Here is a 24,269-nt window from a genome sequence, read left to right as displayed (position 1 = left end):
GCGGCTGTGTAGCTCACCTCACAGCTCCCCACCTTCTTGCTTCAGCCTCGGTCCTGCTACAAGAGGAGCTGAGAGTTTTCCCGAAGTGTCTGGACAGTAAAGAACCCACCAGCTCCTTGGCCTCAGTAGTGGCAGAGGAGGCGCAGGAGTGGGGCTGGGTGGAGAGCAGGCACGCTCCATTTAAACAAATAGATGATGCACATTAGTGCTTCATTAAGCATTGGCCCTTCCCCATTACTCAAGCGGTCATTTGGGGCGTGTGCTTCCACATCAAACGAGCGAGGAAAAGCAATGCACTCATACAACCAGACTGAGGATGGAGGCGTGTGCTCAGCACTTGGGCCCAGGGCTCGGCCTTCCCTCACTGCCAAATCTCCAGCAGAGCCCACACTCACTCTCTCCCAGGGTTTTCTGGAGAAGGTCGTGCTTGGCTTGTAGCTTGGTGATGAGGTTCCTGCCCTCCAGGTACTCCTTCATTTTCTGTAAGGGAGGAGGATAAAGAACAATCAGTCCCGAAGGGAAAAAAAAAAAGAAAAATCACAGACGCTCAGCTGTACAATTCCCTTTCTAAGAGGGCTTTTGGTTTCTGACCCAATTTCCACCGGGTCAATTTTTTATTTTTTTAAGGTCCTGAGCATGTGAGCATCTGCTGATTTTCCTGGTGGATTAGTATCCTGCTCTATGTCTTCCTGGGAGCTCCGCGTCAGCCACCATAAGAAGCTATCTCCTCGGGCCCCTCATCCATCTCTTTCAGCTCCTTGGAAGAAAAGCAGGGCGTGGAGGGACTCACTGAGCCCCGCCTTCTTGGTGTGAAGGATACACACCTGCGGCTCATCACCTCCACTGACATCCAGCCCTGCCCGGCCCCTCCCAGGGTGCATTCCTTCACCCCAGGAGCAATGTCAAGGTTCAGCCCCTGCCTGGGCTGCAAGCACCAAGCACAGCATTCAGCGCATCTCTGTCTGAGCCATATTTTCATCATTTCAATCGCTTCCTCCTCTCTTGTGCAGAGTCTTTGTGGAAAGCTTGGGATTTCTGAGCACACAGAGACAGGGGCTGCCACCCTCCACCTGTATACACACATACTGGCGGTTCCAAACGCAAGATGAGGTTTATGGAAATGCGATCCCATCTGCTCTAACAGTCAAAATATGATTGCTGTGCTGTACTTTGTGATTTGACCTCTCTCAACCCTTGTCTGCTCAGTGAGAGACTATGTTTCCCTGGACAATTCATTAAATCTCCAAGACAACTCTATGAACTATGATTATCATTATCCCCATTTTATGGATGAAGGTACTGAGATTTGGAGAGATTCAATAAGTGGCTCTAGGTCAAACGATTAGTGAGTGGTGGAACCAGTATCCACATATGCAGTTTGACAATACACTGTGTGCTTTTAATCGTTATGATAACGTGCTTGATCCATTATGGTACAGAGCAGAAGGAGAGAAGCAGAACAAAACTTCATAGTATTGATTCTTTACATATGTGTAGCAATTTAAGAATTTTTAGAGTACTTTAGCATGTATTTGACTCTCACAATAACTCTGTACAGCACATAGGGGAGACATATTATTTCTTGATTACGGATGAGAAGGGGAAGGGGATGAGAAGGGGAAGGGGGCATTGCTGATCGACACAAGCCAGTAAGCGGCGGTGGATCCTGGATCCAGGCCTTTGGAGGCCCTCCGTTGTTCACCCAGATGCTCCTGTGTGGAGCTTCGCAAATCTCTGACAGCACTTTTCACCCAGCCCTGTCATGGAGGCTTTGCTGCTCCTATGTCTTTCCCTCTAAATGGTATCCTCTCTATGGTCAGAGACTGTGGCATTCACTATTCTTTGCATCCCTGATGCTTAGTACTGTGCCCAGAAGATAGTAGACACTCAATAAATATGTGAAAATGAGTAAATAAATGAACAGTCTCACTCTCCTCTGGATAGAATCTTCCTCAGCAGTTACATACCACGCCTCCAAGTATGCCCCTACTCTCTGAATTAAATAGAAGACAAACAAAAAACAAGCCCTATGACAAACCATTTCTGCTGCTCTCCTCACGACCTGTTCCCTCTGCTCCTTTGTGCTTTTGCATGAGAACACCTGCATGAAAATAGGCTCTGTTGTCACCTTCCCCATCCCATCTGCTCCAGCTGCCAGCTCACCTGCTGTCAGTCTTCCCTGGGTGACATCCTAATCCCCAACCAATGCCTAACTGTGAGGCTTGGAACAGTACTTCAGGGCCCAGAGGCGAAACACCTTCAGGAGACATCCACTGCTAACATCTGAACTGCGAGAGCCCCCTCTTCGGAAGGTTATCCCAAGGAGACTCTAAAGGTGTCCCAATGAGGGAAAATTCACCCAGACACACTATAACCCTTAAAACAAGACCAGAGTGCTCAGAAAACAGCCAAAATTCTGAAAGGAGATGGATGCAAATTCCTTCCTCTCACTCGTGTATACTTGTGATTCTGGAAATCATCTTTTTCATTCATGTTCACAGTTCACTAGTTAACTCTGGCTGTCACTCAGTGAACCATTAAAATAAATAACAATCTGATAAAGAGGTATGATGAATTAACATTTCGGGTTCCACTAAATCCTGAAGGATCAAAAACTGTGTCAAGGTATGACCTGCCTGCCTAATAGTGGAAACAGTGGTTGGAAGTTTTCCGTCTAGGTAAGCCTGGGTACGGGAAGGTAAAAGCATCCTATTCGCAGGCATGTCATTTATCACTTCCCTGTCCCGCCCATAAATCCACGCTCATCTCTATGAGAGGTAAACTGGGAGAAGCAATCTGGGCTTTCCTGGGAGGAGCTTAGTTAGAAGGCTTCAGCTGCTGCTGTCCAGACACACAGCACAGGGAGCTGAGACAGCTGACGACAAGGGAGGAATAGGTAGCTTTTCAATGATTTCTGGAGGCCAGGGGGCTAGGAAAAGAACTGTTCATGTGTAATCTCAGAATCCTTCCTTGGGCAATAAGGGTCACTTTCCTTATTTAAACCATGTCCCAATATTAGGTAATTAATTTTCTTTCATTCCACTCCCTGTACCGTGCTCCTCTCCAGAAACACCTAAAGGTAAAGTGATTACCTGGAGTTTTCCTCAGTGGAGGAAAAAGGAATGGATCATGGTCTATTCCAGATCACCAAAATGAAATCAAATTCCTAAAACACAGTCTGACTGCCACACCCCCACATGCCCCTACTCCATTTTACACGCAATATTATCAAAACTGAGAATTTTTTCCAAAAGTAGGAAGGGAGGCAGGAGTCTATTGGGTGGTTTTGGGTTGTGCCATTGTAAACCTTAAATTCAGTTTTTACGATCTCACTGATTTCTTTCTAAATAATTCCTAATTGGGTATTAATTGTCAGTGATGAGTTTTATTTATTGAAAAGGATTAGTATAATAATTTTTCTTTCTGAGCCTGCCCTCCCTGACAGACATTTCAGTTGCAGTAAAACGGAGAAGTCTGAGTTGGTATATTCTAGTCCTACCACTTACTAACTCTTCCAACCTTGGGCAAGTCACTTAACTCCCAGAATCTTAGTTTCCCCATCTGAAAAATGGGGATAATATCTTTTTTCACAAGGGTGTTAAACATGAAATAAGATAACAAGCATGACTGTGATTGTTAACACGAGGACTGGCAACTAGCAGGTGCTCAGAAGTGTTCCTTATACAGAATCACATGCTCAACCAAAAAACAGTCCTTCTCTAAACTTCTTTGCTTTGTGCTAATACTTAAGAAAGCTCAATCAAAGCAGGTTTCTGGCCTGAAAAAAAAAAAAAGTTTGAGGCACACGAATGGTTTTCAAATTTAATTTTAAAATACCTCTTCTCTTTAAATACATTCTTTCCATGGTGGTGTAAAACTCACGGACCTTGCCTAGGTCTTGAATTTAATCTGTGAACCCAAGGCCATAAGTATTCACTGCTGCCAGAAGGTGGGGTGGGTGGGAGGAGTGAGCTATGCCTAGCCAGCCCCGTGCACAGAGATACACAGATGTCATTGCTGTGGCTGCTTCCCCACCAACCAAGCACGCTGACACTTCCCCCCCTCCCCGTCAATTTTTAAAGCAGGAAACAGCTGTCAGACAGAATACATAATAGAGCAAACATTTCAACAGGAGCATATCTCCCCACTTTAATTGACAGGGCAGGGGCATTCATGCATTTGTACCTGCTTAGCACACATTTATCAGGTATCTGTTTATTCTTGGAGAATACCAAGATAAGAAAAGCTCTTGGACCTCACCAAGTCTAGCAGCCTTAGAGCACTGTCCATTCAATGGCCAAAGAACTGGCTCCTCTCCAACCTCTTACCTTACCCGAATCTGTCCTCCCGAATTCAGGCAGTTTAGCTTTGTTATTTTATCAGCTATAAGCCCTCCTTCCACCATTTCATCCCCCATTCAAGAACCCCATACTCCAAACCCCATACAAGGAAATACCTATAAGGGTTTGACAGCATTTGGCTAAAAACAGTGAGCATTACTGCCTATGAGCAGGGAATTGGTTAAATAAATGATGGAACATCCATCCATACAATGATGTTCTTGCAGCCATTACAAAAGGAGGCAGATCTTTTGGACTAATGTGAAGATAATACCCCAAATAAATTAAGTGAAAGAAGCAAAGTGAAGAACAGTATGGATGGTATACTTCTATTTGTATTTCTATTTATTTTATTTCCTTACATTTCTAATGTGATAATATTATATTAAAGGGTACATCAGTGGTTGTCTCCACACAGAATACCTCTGGAAGGACACAGAAGAAACTGGTTTCAATCACTGTCAGAGGGGAGGGGAAGTGGGAGTTGGGGATGGGTAGAGGCTTGACATTTTTCTGTATTCTCTTTTGAAATCTTTGCATCTTTTTTAACACTTAAAATAAAAAAGGCAATGGGAAAAAGGTAGACAGTGCTGGATTGTTTGTTAGAGAAGACAAGTGATATAAAGCCAAGGAGGTCAGAAAATGTCTTCTCACTTAGAGCAAAGAAGGGCAGAAAGCTGAGCTGTTCCTGAGCCTTCCCCTCACCTCAGCTTCCTCAGCAGGGCATAGAGAAGGCCTGTGTCCTGAGACCAGAGACCAGAAGATCAGAGTTCTGGTTTCAGCTCTTGCTGAGGACTTTAAACAAGCTACCCATACTTTTTGGATTTTTTGTTTGTTTTTTCAGTTTTTTTTAAAAAAAAATCTTTCAAATGAGAAGGTTTGGTTAGATGATTTTTTAAAAACACTTCAAGCTTTAAAATTCCATGATTATTTTCCTGGGACTCTTGCAAACGACTGACCTTTGTAGGTCATGCTTCAAATTTCCAATAGATGTCATCTGGGCAGATGAATCTGATGACAGCCGAGAGTGGTCAGAAAGCTTTCCTAGCAGCCCTCTGGGTCACTAGGCACAGTACCAGGAGAGAAAGCCATGACAAGGGACCTCTTCCCAATCTTCCAAAAGAAGGCAACTTCTAGGACGTGCTACTCTGATGTCTTTGAAGGGCACAGGGAAACACATGGGCAACGTTTGTGGAGACAAAAGACTAAGAAAAGCACATCTGCAGTTGTGTTGGCTTTGTAGGGTTCCACAAGCACCTGCAGCTGTCCTGGGGAACATGCACGCCCCCTTTTCTTGAATGTCCATTTTGCCACCTCCCAAAAGTCTTTTTATCATGAACTATCTGACGCGTTCCAAACACCAATCACAAAAATGATGAACTCTCTTGTAAATCTGTTACTAGACAAGCCCAGACAAAAGAAACTTCCTGTTAGCCAAGGAAATTTGCACACAATTGTGATCAGTAGCATTATGGCCACAAAAGACAGGAAGTGAGTTAGAGGACATCAGTGTATTCAGACAGAGGTGAAAGGATGGGTGGGATTTGGGAGGTCACCAGTTGGAATATGGTCATTCCTGCTCTTACTAAAGGTCAATTTTGAATACAAATGTTATAGCTTCGCTTAAAGCCAAAAAGTAATTTCTGACAGTCTTAAATACAGATTTTTATGTCCAAAATTCTTATTTAATCTTGTTCTGCAATGTAACAAGATTGGGTCATTTAAGTAGCGTTATATCTAAGCAGTCCAGACAGACCAGCCAGACAATCCCAAAAGCCTCTCGAGTATTTAGCAACCTCCTGAGATAAAGAAGCTTGGGGAGGTACGTAGCCCTCACTATAGACAGGAAGTTTTCTTCATGTCTGTCCCAGGTTTTTCATGCCTTCATGCTTTTGGACATGCTGCTCTTGCCTCAACGAATGCCTTCCTCCTCTTGATTCACTCATTGCCTGATCAGCACAGAAATTACTTTGTATGTAATATTTCCCTAACTCCATTTATCCTGATTGCCGTTCATGCACATGTGCATGTATGCACTTAACATTTTTTACATTTATTTTTTTTAATTACCCAAATCAACCTATTGTAATTGTATTGTAATTGTTTACACTCAGTAAAAAAGAAAGTTTTCCCTTCATAGGCCTAATTCCATCATTCTCCTCTTCATTTTATATTCTTAGCATTCCCAGGTTATATAGCACAGTGTCTGGTACATAGTAGATCCTTAATAAATGATCAATAAACAATTTAATAATATTCAATGAATAAATTAATAGTGATGATGGAGATAATAAATTTTCAGCAATTTTGAGCACTCACTACAAAACAGGCAATGTGCTATGTATTTCACAAAAATGAATGAATGAGCCAAAATGTCATTCCATTCTTTCTCTGTATAGATTTTAGTATTTTACTCATAAATGTATTAAAGAACGTTATAATTAAATGACTTAGGAAAATATTAATCATCTGTTAAATGAAAGCAGATTATAAAACAATATGTACAGCAGTATCCCATTTTTTATAATAAAATTATAAATATATGCTCACATCTGTGTGCATGCATAGAAAAAAGCCTGGAAGAGAATATATTCTAACACTATTATTTCTAGGTTATTGGGATTATGGCTGATTTTTAGTTTCTTTTTACTTCCAGATTCTATATAATAAGCATGTTTTGTTTTGTATTACAAGAAAAAAAAAAGTTATTTTAAAAGAATAATACTGTTAAATCACTCCCTCTCAACAGTCTTCTCCAGGACTTAAAAAAAATTTTTTTGAAGAATTCTGAGCTTAATTACATGAAAAAACAGATTTCTTCTTTGAAGGAGATAGCAAATCACTAGTGTTCTTAATGGAGAAAGGGCAGTGTTCAAAGAAGAATTAAACAAATGTTTCCAGTTGGAGGAAAAATTCAATTTACTACATGCAGATTGTGTTTCTTGACTGAAAAACAAGTTAATTCCTCTCATTCAGAATCAGTATGCATATTCACTGGCTATATTTCCTCTCACATCTGCAAACTTAATTTCTTCTTAGTCGTCAGAAGATTAGGAAATACATTTTAGTTCAGGCAATAAATCCTACTTGGCAAGCTCAAAATAACTTAATTATTAAAAAGTAGCACCAAAGACCAGCCAGCAACCTTCCAAAGGACTGTTAACACTACTTAAAAAAAATTGGGTTCATCTGTCTAAAAGAGGACTGGGAGATGCATGAATAACAAAATATAATGTTTTAGAATTCTATGCAAACCAACAATGCTACACATTACCTGTCCCTTTGAATTTTAGCCATAATTATGAAAAATAATTTCCCACTTTAAATTATAAACTAATATCATATCATATCAACTAGGAAAGATTATGGACTTTAAAAACAAGACATGTGTTAGCCAAAATATTTCGACGTAGTTCTCAAGAACCAAGAGATGCAGTCCCCCTTTCACGACCCCTAGGGATGAGAAGGAAACTTTCAAACAAAAGCTTACTAGCTGGTTAAAAAAGTCTTCAAAAAGAAAATATTCTTGGTAGTGTACTTGGGGCCATCCTTTCTCTTGGGGGGGTCCCTGTTAGATATACAACTTGTGTATATTTGTGTCTTTAAGTGTAGGGGTGGTCTCTGAACATGCCCAGATCCAAGTCAAGATATTCAAAGACTTGATATCCTGCAAGACACTGGATAAGATATCCTGCAGACACTTGACAAGGACGCTGGGATCCAAATGGCCTGTGTGTGCTGCAGTGCCTAAAGATGATCTTTAAAGGCCACTGAACCCCCTCACCGTGAAATAGAACTGCTCTGTCTCTTGCTGGTTGGCTCTCCTCTTGGCAATGCTGGGTTTGCTCATGAAGGTTTCTGAGACGGTGGACTTGACGGATTCCATAGAGTTGCTGTACTGGAAGCAATCGGACACATCAAAATCCTCGACGGTCACAATGTCCTGGATGGTCTGCAGAGTGGCCTCCATTGTCTTCTTTACCTGCCATGATAAGGACCAACATAATGCATGAGGGGCAGGCTGCAAAACAAGAGGTGATGGAGAAGCTTGGAGAAGTGGGAGAGAAGTGGGCTGAGGAAGGAGGGAGGGGACTGTCAGAGGGTACAGGTCTGCTTCCCATTGGACGGTGCTAAGTGAGTGATAAATATCACACGGACCCTACTCTCTCCAGTGAGGACCTAAAACCACTACTCCCTTCACGCTACATGCTTGACCCAGCTATTTAATGTTCACTTTTTAAATTTAAGATTAGCTCTTCGTGGGCTTCCCTGGTGGTGCAGTGGTTGAGGGTCCGCCTGCCGATGCAGGGGACACGGGTTTGTGTCCCGGTCCAGGAGGATCCCACATGCCGCGGAGCGGCTGGGCCCGTGAGCCATGGCCGCTGAGCCTGCGCATCTGGAGCCTGTTCTCTGCAGCGGGAGAGGCCACAACGGTGAGAGGCCCGTGTACCGCAAAAAAAAAAAAAAAAAATTAAAAAAAAGATTAGCTCTTCGTTATGCTGGACGTGCTAAGGGAGAGAGGATGAAACAAATCCAAACCAACCCCATCATACAAAGAGCTGTTTAAAAATGTATGATGGGGCTGGTCCCGCAATGCCCCAGGTTCTGTTTCCCGACCTTCAACAAATGAATGAACCTGTTTGCCCACGTGCAAACTAAGTGACCCATCCCCAGGCTTTCCTGATCTTACCGGGGAAAGTCAGACTTACTGACATGCCAGGTGAGAAGTCACATGAGCTCAAAAGAAAGGAGCTGATAATTAATCATACTGCCCTTTTAACTGGTTGTTGAAAGCCAATACGTTGGGCCCAGAAGAAAGTCACCCTTTTCTAAGAGGATGGAGATATTTGAAGTGTCAAAGTCAAAGGCCTCTGTTTGTTTGAAAATGCTGGAAAAAGCCAGGCATGAGGGGGTGGTTTCAGAGACACAATATTGTTCACACAGCTGCCAAGTGCCATTTTGATTAAATGTGCAAAGGGGGGGAAAAAGCATTTTGCAAAAGCTCAAAATAGAGCTCAACCTTTGGCAATGCAAGAGCAACTTCCTGGAGTTCAAGGGCAGGATGTAGCAGAAGGGGAAAATCCAAGCCTACATTTGGCTACGAAATGTTTGCAGCAGCCCGGACATTCTCTGCATGGCTCCGTCCACCTGCTCCCAGACGGGCAGCAGCAAGAGGTTTGACAGGGAAACTCAGAGGGTGGTTCTGAGTCTCACCTCTTCGTTCTCAATCTTCAGGGTGGATAAGCGAGATTGTAGTTGTTGGCATCTCTGTACCAGCTCACTCTGGACGGGCTGCTGGGCACAGAGCTGGGAAGCCTGCCAAAAGAAAGCAATACTAGGTCAGGAAGGGGACAGTTCTTTTGTCAGAGTCCCATTACTGTTAATAAAACTACTTATATTCAAGCTGTAAAGCTCGCAAATTTTATGTTAAAACAAAATCCAAAGCCAAAGTGTGTAGACCTCTTCCAGGACCAAATAGCACAAGAAAGGAATGAGCAATGGAACCTGTTTGGAAAGATCTCTGTCTCTCTTTGTAGCCCACCTCCAGCCTAGTGCTTGGCAGACGCAGGTCTATACAGGGCCTTCGGCTCTTAGGAAGCTGGAGTTAGGGCAGAGAAGAGTGCCTTAGGCAGCCCAGCTCCAGATACACAAAGCTTTGGCACAGTGAGGACTTCCTGCCAGAGGTCCAAGTGGCCACCTCGCTGGCCCCTCCTTCATTCCCTGCTGTATACCAGAGTGAAAGCAGGAGAGAAGTGGGTCAGGAGGCTAACATGCCGCTGTTGGCAGCCAGCATGTGTTTATAAATCTGGGCCGTGCATGAGAGCTCTGACTCAATGAGAGAAAGCGTGAAGCCAGGAACAAGTCCACGGGCTTTGCTAGAGGGCCCCAGAGGGCATGGAATCTTGTGGAACTTGGCATTTTCAAAAAGCCATCGTTTTACTCCAGATCTTCACCAGATCTGTGTGGGAGAGAAGTCTGCCCTTCCCCCCAAGGATCGCTGTCAACAAGCTTCCCCCTGTGTGAGGGGATGGCTGAGCCACTGTCTCCTGATGGGCCCATGGCAATGGCATAGGTGTGAGGTCACCCACAATCCCCAGGATGACAGATGAGGAACAGAAGGCTAGCAGATTGGGAGGCAGGACCACGTGGAGGCAGCTCCTGTCACCTTGCCACCACGTGTCCTTTAGCCTCTCGTCTGCAAAGAGACATCTGGATAGAACTGGCCTCCTCCTTCCCCAGCAGTGGGCACATTCACATGCCCAAGACCATTCTCTTGCTTGAAAAGACAAAACCTCTCTTCAAATGGAGGGGGCTGGGACTTGACCTTTTCCTCCATTGGCTTTTAAGCTCTCAACTGACTTGACCTCCTCCCCCAGCTGAGAGGCTGGCCTGAGCCAGCTCTCAGATCTGAAGCGAGCTGACTTCATTCTGGCTCTTGGATAAGCAGACACAATGGAGAAAGCTCAGTGGCCAGGATGGGTTAGTGCCAGTAGTGAAACTCTCTGGCTGCCTGATGTCACTGGTCAGGCATTCAGAGCCCCACAAGTCTCTGGGGGCACCAAGGGTAGAGCCAAGCACCTCCTCCTAGTACATCTGAGAGTGCTTGGCATCAATTCATGCGCTGAGTGCCCCAGAACACCAATCAGTGGCGGGCCTTGGCCAATTTCAGGGCTTCCGCTCAAAATGCCATCCGAACTTTGGCCCTAGTTCAAGGACTTCCAGGCAGCTCCCTCTTCTTGCCTCCACAGTCTACAGACAGCCCTCAATGACTGGGGATAGATGGCTGCTTTTCCACTCACATGAAGGCTAGGCTGGAATGCAAAACCTTTGCAAGATCTGGGACTGGCCCTGGCCCCTGCTTGGCCCAGCCACTGATCAGCTATATCACACAAAGGGAGGCCCTGGGCAGAAGACTGAACTATTGATTTTTAAAGTAACTTCGACGTAGCAGGGAGGAATCATGGAGGGAAAACCACCTCCATGCTAGTTTCTTTAAGAAGCAGCAGGGCTGCTGATGCATGCTTTGGCAGTGGTCCTCTATCGGGGTGCAAGGTAATGCATTCCAGCTGTGCTCTGGAGTATGGAAATGAGGCTCTGACAGGGCTAGGAGGGGGCCTGAGCACCCAGCATTTGGAATCCCCCTTTATGGAGACAAGCTGTTTGGCTTAGAAGGCATCTCAGTCAACACCAGAAAATGTATCACTCCACTCAGCTGGTCCCCAAGTTCCACTGCTTCTTGGGAAGGAATCTCTGTGGCAGCTGGAGAAGGGACTTGGAAGGCAAGTTTGACCAGAAGCCAGGGCAGGTGAGGAATGGGGCTTCCTGGGGCTTGGTGACACACCAATACACCCTCGTATTCTAATTGCACATGCTGCCATCTCACTTCCCCATCTGTTCAGATGCTGCATTTCCTAAGCCACAGCAATGGAAACAAACTGTAAATGGCCTGGTTTTCCCCAAGAAGGAGAGGAGGAAAGAAATCATCTCCATGTTTTTGTCTTTAGGATAGAAATGTCCCACTCTCCATGGTGGCCTATTGATGAGAGCAAATCCGCTGGTTACAGTATAACAGTTGTCATTCTGGAGGAGGGTTTTCTAAAAAGCATCTGGATGCTAATCTTAACGGAAGCACCACTCCCTTGTTGAAAGGGCATTGTTGTTTTTCCATCACCCAGCATTCATTCTTCCTTCTTCTGATAACTTTGGACTGACTGTCCTTTGCGGGGAACATTCCACTCACAACTCAGGCCATGTGCTTTGGATGGGGCTCTCCCCAACTTGGGGATGCAGTGTGTGACCTCCACATAAGCCAATCAGCCGACTGCAGATACCAGCCACAGTGACTGGGGATAAGCACGTCACCCAATCGGGACCAAGGAGACACAATGAGACTTTTGTGGGGGCTTCTAGGAGGGAAGCAGATACTCTTTCTGCTGGATTTCAATCTACAAGGAGATAAGGCTGGAAATATAGTCACCTTGCCCCCACGGGATAAAAGCCTGTTTGAGAATAGAGCCAACACACAGGATGTGAAGCAGAAAGAGAAAAACTAAGTCTTGATAAAATTCCCACTCTTAAACCCAACCATGCCTGAAGATCCATCTTGAGCTTTTCTATTATGTAAGCCTATACATCCTCCTCCTGGTTTAACCCACAGGTCAAATGGTGGCTCCTACCCCAGCAATAAGATTCACTTTGATTTGTATGTACAACCACCAGAAGAGAAACGACAAGGTTCACAGTAATGAAAACCAAAGAGCTTCTCACTCCTCTCACTTCGGTTTATTTAGGTGCTTCTTGTTTTAGTCATCGGAGGTGAAAAGTCATAAACAGGGCCCCCATGTTTGTGCACTGCTGCCTGGGTAGCCATTCTTAGGGTTGACATCTTGGCTCCTGTCCTTTCTGTAGGTACCCATTCTTTTTTTGTTCAATACCCAGGCAAAACTATACCTTTTATCACAGTCTTCTAAACCCAAGAAAATTAGATCCTTCAGAACTCTGCTGAGTGACAAAAGATCACGTCATCACCCTGCTTAGCCCTCCGTCCCCATCAGAAGTCTTTAGTATCTGGCCCCATCTCAGCTCTCGCTTCTTTCAGCCTCACCACTTGGAGGCCTCCACCCCTCTCCTTCCCTTTTGCCATACTGAACTGTTAGTAGCTTTTAGAACACGCTGGCTGTTTTTCACCTCCTCTGATCCTGCTGGTCCCCCTGGATGCCCCTCCCTGTGCATATTTCTAACTCTCAACTCAGCTGACTGTAAGCTGCCTGAGGGCTCTAATCCCCCTTGTCTACGGTCAAGCCTAGTGGATGGCAGGCACCCAGGAGCTGTTTGCTGAATGGCTGGAAAGGGCTTCACCCACCGGACATGACGCCAGACCCAGGCCTCGCCTTCCCCCGAATAACATAGCTTGAGTGCAGTAAATCTAGACACAAGTGAGCTCAAGCCCCTTGGGTACGTGCGGGTGGGAAGAGGGTCTCACCATGTCCCCCATGTGTGGCTGGAACTCAAACTTCATAGGTGGACAGAAGACATTGTTGTACATCTCCATGAGGCGCTGCTTGTCACTGGTGGCATCGAGGTTTTCTACAGCATTCTCGATGGCGTCCAGACCCTCGTGCTTTGACTGTTCCAGATTCGACTCAGCGGAAAGGAAGGTGCGTAGCGCGCGGTTCAGGCTGGCGTGGTAGCCTAAGTCACAGCACTGCTGTGGAACGGAGAAGGCACGTGAGCAAACCATGGACAGCCCCAGGGCTTGGCAGAGGGGGAGGGTGGCCCCCAGGGCAGATCTGATTCTGTCAACAAGACTAGCTGTGCAGCCAGAAGAGGGCTGACCCTCAACGATCTGGGTGATATTTCTCAGTTCTTGACTCCTAGTTTGATATGGAGGACTCCTTAGAGGACTGTGAGGTGGGTGGAATGAAGAGGACTCATTGGGACAAAATGAAATTATGTAATCATGCTCTTCAGTAAACATAAAAGAGTTGGAAGTTAAGGAGAATATTCTTCTATTTTCAGGTTCCTCTGGGGATACCACTGTAGCAAAATTCAACATAAAAATATAGCCTGCCACTGCCTCAGGGTTACTGTGATTTAGTCACCATATACCAATCAAGCCAGGCCATTTCAGCATTCAGGTTCAGAAATCAGAGGTGGTGCAAGAGAACTCCAGGTGAGAGAAGAAACGAATGTGTGTGTGTGGGGGTTGTGGGGGGGCGCTGACCCTACTGGTCGTCAACCCCCGCCTCTGGCAAACTCCCAACGTTCTAGGACAGGCCTTACTTGTAGATTAGGATTTCTGTACTAAAGCTCCTGCTTGACAGCATTTATGAGATCAAAAATTTCTAAACATAAGCCTTACTGGGAAAATTCACATCAGCTAAAGGATCCTGATTGAAGTAACATGGGAAAAAAAAGTGCTATGAAAGAGGCAATAGTATAAAAAAAACACTGGAAGTCAAGCAACCTTGAAAAAGCCACTCCACATCCCTGAACCCGTTTCCTCAACTGTAAAATGAACAGATTTGGCCAGGTCAGTGGTTTTCAAGCTGTAGCCCAGAGCTCTATGGTTCTGTGCTCAGGCTGCCCTTGAGAAGGGGGTAACAGGGCAGCCCAACTAGCAGGACTTGGAGCCTCCTACCCCTGCTTCAACCAAACCAGCTCTGCTCTTGTTTTCTATTTAATATATTGGGATTCTATGTAAGGCCTGGTTTGAGAAAGAAGTCTTCTGCTAGAGAAAAAGTCTGAAAATACTTGGACTAAATATAATCCCTGAGGCCCTCTTCAGCAATGGCATTCTGTAACTCTATGACAATATTCCCCATCCCTCCCAAAGGACCCAGAGATCCAAATTCCTTGGCCATCTTTTATCCCCTCTATTGCTTAAACAGCTTTGAGATTCAGAACTTGAGAAGAATTATCAGAGAAGAATCTATGGATAGAGCAAGACCATCTGCCTGATTGCCATTTCATTCCATAAGCAGGCATTAACTTAACTCTTCCCCCAGCCTTTCCCCCTCTTCATGATCACATTGGGACCAGCCACTATTGGGGAAGAAAAAGCATGTGATGTGCCTCCTCCTCCCAGCATCTAACAAGAAGCTCTGTGACAGAGTGCCTGTCGGGCTGGGCTCTGGATTCAGTGCCAGTGGGCCCTGGCAGGTGCCTGGCTGTGCGGAAGAACAGCATTTACAGCTTAACTAGAGGCGGAGGATGGAAAGACATTAAATTCAGTTGGGAGGGAAGCTAGACAAAAGCGGCTGATTAGGAGGCTGCACGTGCAGGGGCACTTCCTCCTCTGGGAGATGCTGCTGGTCTAGCCAAGCTTCCCTTGAACCTGTAAACCTTCTTGACTAGCTCTGTGTAGACCCTGATGATGAACTCCATGCCTGTAAGTCTGATGAACAGAAGTAATGCTGCCCACAGGGCTGAGCAGGTTCGTGGGGGTGGGGGGAGCTTTTCAGGGCAGAAGAGAATTAGAGGGAGGCAGTCTTCGTAACCTTTACATATTTTTGGTAACTCCCCTTTCCTCTCCATTCTCACTCCCTCTACCCTAATTCATACTCTTACCGTTTTACAGTGCTGTTTGCTTCACTGTCCTCAAATATGGTTTTTGTTATGCCTACTCCCTGCTGAAGAACCTATAATAGCTCTCATTTTTCTTCCAAAGTACCGTCCACCTTCCTCAGTTGGGAAATTTAAAAATGCCTCCAGGGACTTCCCTGGTGGTACAGTGGTTAAGAATCTGCCTGCCAATGCAGGGGACACGGGTTCGATCCCTGGGCCGGGAAGATCCCACATGTTGCAGAGCAACTAAGCCCATGCGCCACAACTACTGAGCCCACGTGCTGCAACTACTGAAGCCCGTGCACCTAGAGCCCATGCTCTGCAACAAGAGAAGCCACCGCAATGAGAAGCCCGTGCACCGCAACGAAGAGTAGCCCCCTCTCGCCACCACTAGAGAAAGCCCGTGCGCAGCCAAAAAATAAACAAAATTAAATATAATTTAAAAGCAAATAAATATTTTAAAATAAATTTTTTAAAATGCCTCCATTTACTAAGTGTGCTTACTATATATATGCCAGTGTGCTAAGAGCTTGATTTATATTCTACATTTTAATCTGCATAGTAACGCCAGTGAGGTTGGTATTATTTTAATTTTCCGGACTAGAAAGCTGAGGTTCAGTGAAGTTAAGCAAGGTCAATAACCAGAACAAAGCGTAAGTTGTCTTCAGTCTGACCGTCTAACATCATCTCCCTCTATTTTCTTCTTCAGACTCTTCTGTTCTAATCCAACGATATACTTTGTTCAGGGTCAAGTATTAGAAAACCATAGGCCTCAAATCAGCTGTATGACTGTAAGCAAGCTACTTAACCTCTCTGAGCCCCACATGGGGATAACGCCAGCCTCAGAGGTTGTTGTGTGGCTGATACACATTTAAACATATCTGGCACCATGCAGACACTTAAACAAACACCAATCGCCAATATCTCCAAATCCACTTTCAGCTCCCAGCATTCTCTCCTCCTAAAATGTTTCTCACTCCTTTCACCTGGGAACTGACCCAATCTTCAAGATCCAAATCAAATTCTCAGCCCCTAGGAAGCCAGCCAGCCCTGCAACTCTGGCATATATTGACCTTGGCCTCCACTCAGAGCAACATTCTTCTGCAGCCCGCATGTGACACAGAATGACACTCCCTCATTCTGTGACTCGCCATTTCACATCGCCCCAACAGAAGGCAAGAGGGCTTGGCCAGTGTCTTGTTCCTTCTTTGCATCCCTCACCATTAGGCCTTGCTCATAGTAGGCATTTAATAAACATCAGTTGATTGATTGATGCCAGGAATACAGATTCTAGCCTCCCAGGAAATAATCTACTTAGGCTGAATACTGATCTAAGTCAAGTGGGCAGATGCGGCCACTGAAGCCTTTTGTTTTACTCAGTCTGGATGGCCTTTGGAAGACATGGAACTTTCTTGGGCCAGTCCACTGTCTCTATTATATAACTGCTCTGTAGCTTCTCTGTGTCAGCGCGTGGGGGTCTGACTCACAATGTGCCCTCCGGCTCCTCTATGCCTCCAGCCAACCAGGGAGATTCAGAATAGGTTTTCCAGAGCCTTGGCTCTCCACATATCTGAAAGGGCAAGAGCCAGAAACTGAGGCTTCAACAAAGAAGCAACTTCTCGCAAGGTTAGATAAACAAGATTTGAATATTTCATCCCTGTTCCCGGTAGAATCCCAGTGAGTAGAGGCAGCACATTATTTTGCTCACAATGGGGACAAAGTATGTTTTCCATGGCTTCTGATGAGTTTTGTGGCCATGCCGGGCTCCCCTGGCCATTTCTGGGTTATATAAATGTTTGATGAAAATTCAGGGGAAATCAAATTTTTATAAGAACTTAATGATAGCCCTTCCAGATGTGTGATGACTTCAACTGACAGCTCATTAACCCTTTACCAGCTGATAGTCTCACCCAGAGACTCTAGAGAAGGCCTAGAAAGGAAACACCCACTTCAAACTTCTATGGAAGCAAGAAATAATTGCCCTTAATAAAATGTCCTATTGAGAAAGCTGGGTTCCCTCCTGTCTGACTTGGGTGCACATGGTGTCACAGATTCTCTGCCCACGCACACAGCACTCACAACACTCCATGAGGACAATGCCCGGTTCTTCATTCCTCCATCTGCTCCTGGGGGAGAGAAGCACATTCCAAGGAGCCTGTGGTTCTTAGACTATCTCAAGTCACTTCAGAATATCTTTTTGGTTTTCCTGGTGTGTGTCAGATGCCTCATGTAGATTCCTAAAATCTGAGATTAAATCTTATACTATATAATAAAAAGAAGTCAAGGGCTAGTCCTTGTGTCAATGGACTGACATCGACAAAAATCACTTCTTTCACTTATCCTCGATGCCTTACCACACACTGAGCTTCGACACCGCCAGGAAGGAGGCAGAATGGTGTCCGTAACAGATGGCAATGGACTGGCACAAGATTCATCCCACATCTTAAAGCAAGTTCTGGATACTGGCGAGATCAGAATGTCAAGGGACCCGGGCTCCCCACTCACTCCTGCTCTAACTGTTGGCTCATGGCCAAAGCATCCTTTTGGCCATTTTTATGGCAACAGATCGGCAAGAAAAAGCAAGAAACTAACTGATACATGTAATAACATGGATGCAGCTCAAAAACATCATGCTGGGCAAATGAAACCAGATATAAAAACATATATACTATATAAAAATCCCATCTTTGTGAAGTTCTACAACAGGCAAAACTAACTCACAGTGAAAGAAAACAGAACAGTGGTTGCCTCAGGGTGCGGGATTGATTGGAACTTTCTGAGGTGATGGAAGTATTCTACATCTTGATAGAGATGTAAGTTAAAAGGGTATAGGATACTCCACAATTTGCAATTTAACACTTAAGTTCAGTCACTGTATGCAAATTAGATCTCAATGAGAACAGTGTTGAAAGGCATAAAAAGGAAAAAAATCTTGGCTTAGGAAATCATCTTCTTCCTCCTTCTATTCCTTTCTTCCTTCAATAAACAGATTATGTGCTCAGCTACTCAGTAAGCCCTATACTTATGTATGTATGTATTAAGATAAAGAGGAGACTTGGTTCCTGCCCTCATGGAGCTTGTAGAGACTAAAAGACATTCCTCTGTTCTTAGTGCAGTGGCTGTCAAACATTTTTGACCTCCAACTTAATAACAAATACATCTTATATTGTCTCTCTCTCTCTCTCTCTCTCTCTCTCTCTCTCTCTCTCTCTCTCTCTCTCACACACACACACACACACACACACACACACACGCACACGCACCCCAACACAATAGTTTCACCAAATAAAACTTAACCTTACTAGTATGATGCACCCTGATATTTTCGTTCCCATTCTGTTGTAGTCTATTCTATCCTAGTATAGTTTATTCATTAAAAAAACTAATAAATCAAACCCATAAAAATTATTTCATGACTCCTCTAATGGATCATGACCTACGGTTTGAAAAAACACTGTCCTAGGGCCCCCTGTGCTTAGCCCTGGTGCTGCAATTAGCCAGTTACATAGAAATGATTTGTCTGTATGTCTGTGAATACCTCTAGGGTAAGAACTACTTTATTCTTTTTGTACCCCTGATGCTGCTGAGCACATAGCTTCATCCCAAGTAATACTTAAGGAACATCTGTAGAGCAGAATAATGTAAGCTTTTTTTAAAAAAAGAGTAATTAATTTCACCTCAGGAAAAACACAAACAACAAACAAACAAAATAAAACAAGAGCAACTTTACTATCCGTGTGGCCTGGAATGCTACCAGCCTGGACTTGCTCATAGTGACCTAGACCCATGCCCTGGCTGAGCAGCACGGAGGCTGGCAGACTGCTTTTTCATGGCACCTCACACAGCACCCTGTGAAGACAGGCTCTTAACAAACTTCTTTTTTTTTTAAATGATGAGAATAAGAAGCAAAATAGCTTGCTTCTTGTACTGATTTTAAAATACCCACTCACATCTGATGGAGGCTCTGTGACTGACTTAGCAGTAGCCCCTCTCTTCCCCTGAGGTCAGGGTTTTGGTGAAAGGGTAACGAAACCTACCCTGGGGGCAAAAGAAAGAGAAAAGGACAAACCAGTAGCAGAGGTGTGGCGGACCGCCCAGGCTGACTTTTTTATCGAATGTGAGATAAATAGCAGAAATTGAGCACAAGAAAGAAGTGATTCTCTTCCTCATGCTGAGAACAGGCCTCTCTCCCAACAGTGAGGAGCTGTTCCCCTGAGGAGGAGAAAGGATACTGTCTAGGGTCCTGACCTCCATTGAAGGACAGTGTTCAGATTGGCATCAACAAGCAGAGAGAACAAAGCAGGGCCTGAACAGGGATCAGGGCTCCACTTCCCCAGCAAGACAATGACACCCGGGGCATTAAGGGGCTGAAATCTACTGACTCAAAAAGCCCTGGCTGAAGGGAGACATAAATCTGTATTTTAGAAACTTTCTCCAATCAGCTCCAATGTGAGGCCAGATTTAAGTACCCAATGATCTAGCCCAGTCCTTCAGTTTGCCAGAGGGTGGAGGGGAGACAAAGCAGAGTTCCAAACCAGTTCCACGACAAGCCCCGGATCACCCAGCTAGTTACCCAATGGTGAATCTTAGACCAGAACCACACATGACATTGTGAAGTGTGGCAGGTTCATTCACGGAGAAACCAAGGTAGACAGGCAAGTATGTGAGGTCTGGCCAGAGGCTTGCAAAACCCAGCTGCTGCTTGCTGACAGCCAGAGGCAAATATCAGGCCTCGAGAGGAGACTGGCCAGGGTCTGCCTGAAGCCCTGGGATGCTTATGCTGGCTCCAGGCCCCTCACTTTGATGACAGGAGAGAGAGGTGAGGAAGGGTGTGTACTTACGCAGCTGCAGTCAGGGCTGGCTCAGAACTGGGCCAGACTGGAGTTTGCAGGTGAGATCGACTGCAAGACTTAACTATAAGGTGTGAGGAGAAGCAGCAGGAGAAACAAGGCCAAGGCTGACCCATAAGGCCAAAGACAAAACACTTATCCCTTGTGCCTGCCCCATGCAAAACACACGAGCCTCATATCCTGCTTCTCTCATCATATTTGTGCCACAGCGAGAAGTATGGGTCACATGTCAGAGGCATCTGGATACCTTCCTGACCAGGACTCTAATTTGCAGTTTAACTTTGGGCAGGAACCCTTTTGACCCCTACCTAGATTCCTTATCTACAAATTGGAGATAGTAATATTGATCCCAAAGGGTGACAAGACAATCAAATGAGATAATATTGAGAAATATTAAGTGCTATATAAATATAAGGTATGACATTCTAACACTTTAGCTCTTGTCACTCACTTCTATGGGCAAGTACCTGATCTAAGGTAATATTTCCTAGGAGACAGAAGTGCACAGTGGTTGTGAGCCTGGGTTTAGAAATCAGACCTAGGTACCAATTTTCCCTCTGTCACTTATTAGCTGACTCTGGGTAAGTCATCTAAACTCTCTGAACTTTAATCTGTAACAGTGGAGGTAATAACGCCTTCCTTCCAGGATTCCAGTGAGGACTGAATGAAAAAAATTATGAAGTGCTTTACCTGGTACCTGGTACATGGCAAGCCCCTGAGGGATCATGGCTACCATCTTCATAATTGTTCTCAAAATGCTTTAAGATGCCTGAGTAACAGAACTGGGGGACTCCTGACCAGATCTTCGAATCCAGGAAAGAGGCGCCCTTGTACCCTTGGCTTTAAGCACTTACATCAATAAGGTCAGACAGGTCGTGGATGTAGTACTTGAAGACAGATGCATTGGTTGCTTCCAAAGCCAGTAAGTACTCATTCCGGGCTTTAATGGCCTTCAGCTTATTCTCTGTATACTTGGCTTGGCGCTGAAAAGGAAACAAAAGTTCAATTTTACTTTTTTTTTCTTTTTTAAAGAGGGGAGATTGTTCTCTAAAAGATGAAAGTACAGCACATTCGAGAACCACAATTGTGCTGCTACTCCCTATGCGCATATGCCTTAAATTGGGTTCTAATTCTGTTTAATGACATTCAAGGGTATAATGTAGATCAATCCAGGAAAGGTTAATGAGGCTCCCTACTTTAGATGCGTGTCCCACTTTGGTTCTATCTGTAAATTCCATTCTCCATCCTTACACTGCGACCCTGAAGGAGGTGTCACTATATCTGCCTCTGAACACCTGACATCTGAAGCCAAACCCTACGGTTCCCCTCCCAGGCTTAGGAAAGGCAACTACTGTTTCTTGTTTGTCTGCTACAGATGCCCAAGTTCTTCCAATACCTAGGATTTCTTCCAGGGCAGACAGCAAGGTCATTAGGCACTAAAGGAACCCAGAGCTTCCTTGTTCTGCTCTCCACAGGGCTTACTGGAAAATTCCCATATCCTCCCCAGCCCCTACAGTTGCCAGAGCCTACACACCTTCTCCTTCATCTTCTCAATCTTCTTCACTGAGCTCCTCCGGACATGTTTCTCCTCAATGCGGACGTTGGATGTGGAGTCAGGGGAGCGTGGGGTCTGCCGGTCCTCCTGTTTTACGGATTTTCCAATTTGCTTCTCCTCCTGCTTCTCCGCCTCCTTTAGCTTGCTCTGAGCACTGATGCTGTCGGCATTGTACATGTGATATGTCTTCATGACCTGTAAGACACCGCCCACCCCCACCCCTAGAGGTCAAGCCAATGGGGTCAATTCTCTGTTTTACAGGCTAAGAGTCTCAGCTGGACCTCTCCCCCATGAAGCAATATCCTCATATCCTTAAGGGCAAAATTCATACGGTTTGGTTCAGCAAACTTTCTATATGAAAGACCACTCCAAAGCACAGGAAAGCAGTATTTGAACTGAGCCGACATGTCTTATTATTAAAATGATTTTACGTCTTCCACCCGTGATCATTTACTTCTATTTATTAACATTTATAAGCATTTCTATTTTATATTGTCCAAGTAATTTCCATCAGTTAGTCGTCTCACAAGACTAAGATGGGAAACACCACCACTCAGACCCCAGGAGCAAAGCCTTCCCGGGCTGTTTGGGACCCTGAAGAGGGCAGCACAGCCTGTGGAGTAGCCTATACTTTGGGGACTTCCATATAAAATGGGGAAGAGGAAGAGCTGCAAACCCGCTTTCTACTGGCCTCACGTCCTAGGGATCTGTCTGTCAGCTTTATCCAGATCAAACAGCCTCTCTCGCAGCAGCAGCAAGAACAAGGGCAGCTACCATTTACTGAGCACTTAGTATGTTCCTGGCTGTGTGCCAAGTGCTACACACACATTTTCTCATTTCATTCTTGTAGCAATCCTGCGATCTAGACAACAACCCCAGGAAGACGGTAAACCTGCAGAAAATTTCAGGTAAGAGCCTAAGAAGGAACAAAATCCACATCAAATGAAACTGGAGTTGCCACAGGAAGGAAGTAGTATCAAAGGAGAGCTCGCAATTTTCAAATTTTCCTTCAAAGCAACTGTCTGGGAGTCTAGTCCCTTTTCCTAATGAGGAGGCTGGAAAGCCTGGGACCTACATTCATTTCCTCCCAAACATACTACTTCCAGCCACCAGGTGCGTGCTCCTTCCTGCTGGAGCTCTCTGTTTCCACACAGGGAGTCTCTTCTTCTATCTGGAAATTAAAAATGCTTGATGACAAAAAAAAAAAAAAAAAAAAAAAAAAAAAATGCTTGATGACAAACCAAGGAAGCTGAAGTTCAAGAGTGCTGACATTTTGATTCCATGAGAGGGAGAATTAGAGAGTGTAGGGGTTGGGGTGTATATGTGTGTGTGTGGCGGGGTGGGGAGTGACTGAACAACAGAGGAGAGCCAGGGTGTAATACTAATAATAATCTCTATCAGTACACGCTGTGTGTCAGGGGTCTTATGTATGTCACCTCATTTAATGTTCACAACAAGTCCGAAGGACATGCTATTATTTCCACTTTTAAAGATGAGGAAGCCGAGGGACTCCTCTGGTGGCGCAGTGGTTAAGAATCCACCTGCCGATGCAGGGGACACGGGTTCGAGCCCTGGTCCAGGAAGATCCCACATGCCGCGGAGCAACTAACCCCGTGCGCCACAACTACTGAGCCTGCGCTCCAGAGCCCGCGAGCCACAACTACCGAAGCCCACGCACCTAGAGCCCGTGCTCCGCAACAAGAGAAGCCACCGCAATGAGAAGCCCGTGCACTGCAACGAAGAGTAGCCCCCACTCGCCACAGGTAGAGAAAGCCCATGTGCAGCAACAAAGACCCAACAGAGCCAAAAATAAATTAAAAAATAAACAATATAAAGATGAGGAAGCTGAGACTCAAAGAGATTAACTATCATACCCAAGGTCACACAGCTAGTAAATGAATCAGAATCAGGATTCAAACCCAGGATTGTCAGACCAAAGTCCACATTCTTAGCCACTAAGCACCAGTGTTTCTCCTCTGCCTACGTCTATGGCTGGATTAGTTGGGAGGAAAGGCTAAATTTAGTCAAGAGAGGCTTAAAAAGAGAATCTGGTTTCGTTTATAAATGAGAGTTAGAGCAGTAGGCTCAAATGGGGGCTAATTTGGCCCCTGGAGGACCAACGCCTGGAGACATTTTTGACTGTCACAACATTATCTGGCCCCAAATGCCCATGGTTCTGAGGCTGAGAAATCCTGGGTTAGAGGGATTTTGTGGGTATGTTCCTCTCTTAGCTGGAGGTGGAGGAAAGAGTAAAGAATACTGGGACACTGACAAAATCAAAGTACTTTAGACTTTAAATAATGTCTCATTTTCGATGCAGAATGTTTTAAATCAGCTTCACCTTATTCTGAACCTGACATCATTTCCTATAAGTATAAGACCTACTCTGTATATTCTGTACACAGGAGAAGCAATATTTAACAACTGACAGCATTAAAAACCTTCCTAAGTAATTCA

The 24,269-nt window shown here is 45.0% G+C and overlaps 1 protein-coding gene across 9 annotated transcripts in view; it reads right to left on the bottom strand.

Annotated features, from left to right (window-relative positions):
- The window catches only part of SRGAP2 (SLIT-ROBO Rho GTPase activating protein 2), a 237,761-nt gene that overhangs the window by 46,603 nt on the left and 166,889 nt on the right, over nucleotides 1-24,269 (bottom strand). For 7 of the 9 annotated variants that reach the window (XM_033852663.2, XM_033852657.2, XM_033852660.2 and 4 more), the window contains 6 exons: nucleotides 21,792-22,007; nucleotides 21,112-21,240; nucleotides 13,324-13,548; nucleotides 9,555-9,656; nucleotides 8,125-8,322; nucleotides 396-480 (listed from right to left, as the gene is read on the bottom strand). In XM_033852663.2, coding sequence (XP_033708554.1) covers nucleotides 396-480; nucleotides 8,125-8,322; nucleotides 9,555-9,656; nucleotides 13,324-13,548; nucleotides 21,112-21,240; nucleotides 21,792-22,007 — 955 coding nt within the window. The remainder of the gene's footprint in view (nucleotides 1-395; nucleotides 481-8,124; nucleotides 8,323-9,554; nucleotides 9,657-13,323; nucleotides 13,549-21,111; nucleotides 21,241-21,791; nucleotides 22,008-24,269) is intronic. The other 2 variants (XM_033852658.2, XM_033852662.2) reach the window with 1 other exon arrangement.

The sequence above is a fragment of the Tursiops truncatus genome, chromosome 1, assembly GCF_011762595.2.
Source record: "Tursiops truncatus isolate mTurTru1 chromosome 1, mTurTru1.mat.Y, whole genome shotgun sequence".
Lineage (NCBI taxonomy): Eukaryota > Metazoa > Chordata > Mammalia > Artiodactyla > Delphinidae > Tursiops > Tursiops truncatus.
Note: the sequence above shows the minus strand (reverse complement) of the source record. Positions and strands in the feature narration are given on the sequence as shown.